Source organism: Sinocyclocheilus anshuiensis, unplaced genomic scaffold (genome assembly GCF_001515605.1).
Source record: "Sinocyclocheilus anshuiensis isolate Anshui unplaced genomic scaffold, SAMN03320099.WGS_v1.1 scaffold267, whole genome shotgun sequence".
Classification (NCBI taxonomy): Eukaryota; Metazoa; Chordata; class Actinopteri; order Cypriniformes; family Cyprinidae; genus Sinocyclocheilus; species Sinocyclocheilus anshuiensis.
In genome coordinates this window covers 1,282,620-1,286,042 of record NW_015552637.1, presented here as the reverse complement: position 1 = coordinate 1,286,042, position 3,423 = coordinate 1,282,620, and the positions used below count along the sequence as shown (strand labels likewise).

The following is a 3,423-nucleotide window of genomic DNA, read 5'->3' as shown; positions in this document are numbered from 1 at the left end:
CACATGTATATGTGTGTGTGTATGTGTATATATATATATATATATATATATATATATATATATATATATATACTCCTAATAATTTTGTGGGAATAGAAAAGTTATTTTAAATTGTATTTAGAATTTACAATATTAGCTGTTTTACTGTATTTTATCTAAGACTTCTTTGAAAAAGGTAAAAAATAATTATTCCAAACTATCTTTTTAATTGTGCATTAATACTGTTATTCACAGGAGAAATTACAGAGAAAATATGACAGATTCGTATTATGAAACAGTTACATTTAAGGCTACTGTTGTGTTTGTTGTATATTTATGCTGGTTGAGGCAATAAATTACAAACAGGGACAGATTCTTGTGGAGACATTTCAAAACGTGGTATCTTGTGGTAACATTTCAAACGTATTATAATATGATTTTAACCTTCTAAACAAAACAAGGGAAGGAAACTTTAAATCAGAGCAGGCATTTATAACACAAAATGGTTAAAAACAATCAATTTCTCCTATTATTACATTTGTTTCTTTTGTGAATTTATGTATTTATACAACTGAAACTCCTACAAAACTCATTTATCCTTAAATTTGATTCTTAAAGGCCTATTGTTGAGGTAATTTCGCAGCATCCTAGAAAAGTGCTGTATAAACATGAATCATAATTTTGGTATTTATACGTGTTCACCAAGGCTGCATTTATTTGACCAAAAATACAGTAAATATTGGTGAAGTGTTATTATAATATCAAATAACTGTTTCATGTGTGAATATGTTTTAGAATATAATTTATTCCTGTGATGGCAAAGCTGAATTTTCAGCAGTCAATACTCTTCAGTATCACATCCTTCAGAAATCATTCTAATATGTTGATTTGGTGCTAAAGAAACATTATACAGTGTTTTGAAAACAGATCATTTTGTGGGAACCGTTACATTTCAAAATACATTTAAATAGAAAAGTTCTTTTAAATTGTATTAATGTTTTACAATATTAGCTATTTTACTGTATTTTCATCAATAAGAGACTTTGAAAAAGGTAAAAAATAATTATTCCAAACTATCTTTTTAATTGTGTATTAATACTATTATTCACAGAGAAATTGAAGTGCAGATGTTACTGTCCTTAAATATGGATAAATGACAAATTATGGAAAATAAGACAGATTCGTATCTTGAAACAGTTATTATATGTATCACCAAACATTTAAGGCTACTGTAGTGTTTGTTGTATATTTATGCTGGTTGAGGCAATAAATTACAAACGAATACAAACTCAGTATTGTTTATTTGACATACAGGTGCTTTTGATTTCTGGTCAGCTGGCTTCAATGGAAAGCTCGGATCCTGTTTATACAGACAGACAAATCAACACTTTGTTCGGAGAAAACTGAACAAAAGTTACTAAAACGTTGCAGCGAGAGTGTTGTTGCTTATCCAGTATGAAGAAAGCCATTTACACCAATCAACATGCAGTCTCTCAGCCTCTGGCGGCAGGCAATGTCCGCGGTGGCAGTAAGCATGCTCATTTTTAATTTACTCAGCCCAAAAAACAAAAAAAAACAAAAAAAAACAGATGTTTATACAACAAGTCTACTTTAATGTCTCAAAAACCTACATTCAAACCATGATACAGCGCTGTACCTGGACCCCCTTTAAAAAAAAAAACCATTCCACGGATCATCGAACATGCCCGGCCCCACGTTACACAGTTCAGCCTCAATCCAGCACCAGGCGCAAAGGGTGCCCTCTGAAGTTTACGGGGCATCCTCAATGTCTGCTATGGTGTGGATGACGAGCGCCCCCTCTCTCATGTGCATATACAGTATATGTTTAAATTATACAGGTAGCAGCAACACCCCCTCGGCGAGGGGTTAAGAGGGTGAGGGGGTGACATGGACTGATAGGGGAAAGAAAGGCAGAGGAGCAGTGAGGAGCAGCATCTCTCTATACTGTTCCAGCGTCTCTGCTCTGGTCCCTCCGGCGACGGTGCTCTGTTTTGTTCCGGCTTTCTGAATCCTCTAGGTTGATCGTCTCCTTCTCTCGCTCTCTCTTCCTCTCTCGACGGGCCTCGGCGTTCTCTTTCTCCTGCAGGTTGAAGCGTTTTTTCTTCTCTCCCCGCCGCTGACCTTTTGGCTTACCTGAGCGGACAAATGGTGACAGCATGAGGCATTTTGCAACAATTATTAAGGCAAATATAAATATAAAGTGTTTTTTTGTCCACCAGGTAAAAATCTGATCACTTAGAGAAGTAATAGTACATGTCTCTTCAAACAATTTGAAGGTACATTACTGTTTTTGAAAGAAATTAATACTTTTATTCTGCAAGGATGCTTTAAATTGATTTATAATATAACAAAAGATTTCTAATTCATCTCTTTTCTTCTAAACTTTCTATTCATCAAAGAATCCTGAAAATATGTATCATGGGATCACATCAAATCAGCATATTAGAATGATTTCTGAAGGATCATGTGACACTGAAGACTGGAGTAATGATGCTGAAAATTCAGATTTGCCATCACAAGAACAAATTATGTTTTAAGAAAAAGAAGAATACATTACAAATAAATTACAAAATATATTCAAATAGAAAACTAGCATTTTAAATGGTAATATTTCACTGTATTTTGAGCAAATAAATGCAGCCTTGCTGAACATAAGGGACTTATCATTCTTATCATTGATATCCACAGAACAAACAAGTTACATGTTAACGCTTACAGTTTGGGTTGGGTTGTTTGGGATGTTTATGAGTAATGTTTTTTAAGCACCACAATGTTTACACTTTTCGGGAAAATTGCTTACAGTGTTTTTGCACATTAATCTGGGATAAGAGAAAGTATCGTAACAGGAAGAAGTACACACACAATATGAATATCACGCTGACCAGTCAGTTTGGCAGGCATCTGGGCTGATTTATTTGCCGTGCAGGCGTGTTGAATCATTCTATCATTCTATTAATCAGTCTTTAGTGATTTCCCATCATCCCTCATCTCTCTCCGGCTCCAGATGGCATTACTCATTCAACCTAAGATGACCATTGTTCTTAATTTTCAGCTGTTTTGGTTGGGAGACGTCCCTTCGGCAATCATCACTTCTATTTAAAAGTGTTTTTCATAGATTATTAAGAGTTTGATGGAATCCAGGTTGAAGACCAATTTATACAGTTGTGAAACAGCAGAGCCATCTGGTGCATTGTGTGATTGGTTGTGTCTGGTCTACCACAAGATGACAGTCTTGTACAGCATCTTTTTCCATTTCATTCTTTTTTTCACACTGTAAAGTGATGGTTGACCAGTGTTTTAAAGAGACAGTTCACCTACAAATGAAATTTGTGTCATGTTTTTTCAGTCACCTTTAAATCTAAAACTGCAATAAAAGTAAAGTATTATAGAAACAAAAAAAAATATAGCTTATATATATATATA

The 3,423-nt window shown here is 34.2% G+C and overlaps 1 protein-coding gene across 1 annotated transcript in view; it reads right to left on the bottom strand.

Annotated features, from left to right (window-relative positions):
* Window positions 1-1,273: 1,273 nt before the first annotated feature.
* Window positions 1,274-3,423, bottom strand: part of rspo3 (R-spondin 3) — a 20,299-nt gene continuing 18,149 nt past the window's right edge. The window contains exon 6 of the mRNA XM_016458402.1: window positions 1,274-2,133. Coding sequence (XP_016313888.1) covers window positions 1,940-2,133 — 194 coding nt within the window. The 3' untranslated portion in view covers window positions 1,274-1,939. The remainder of the gene's footprint in view (window positions 2,134-3,423) is intronic.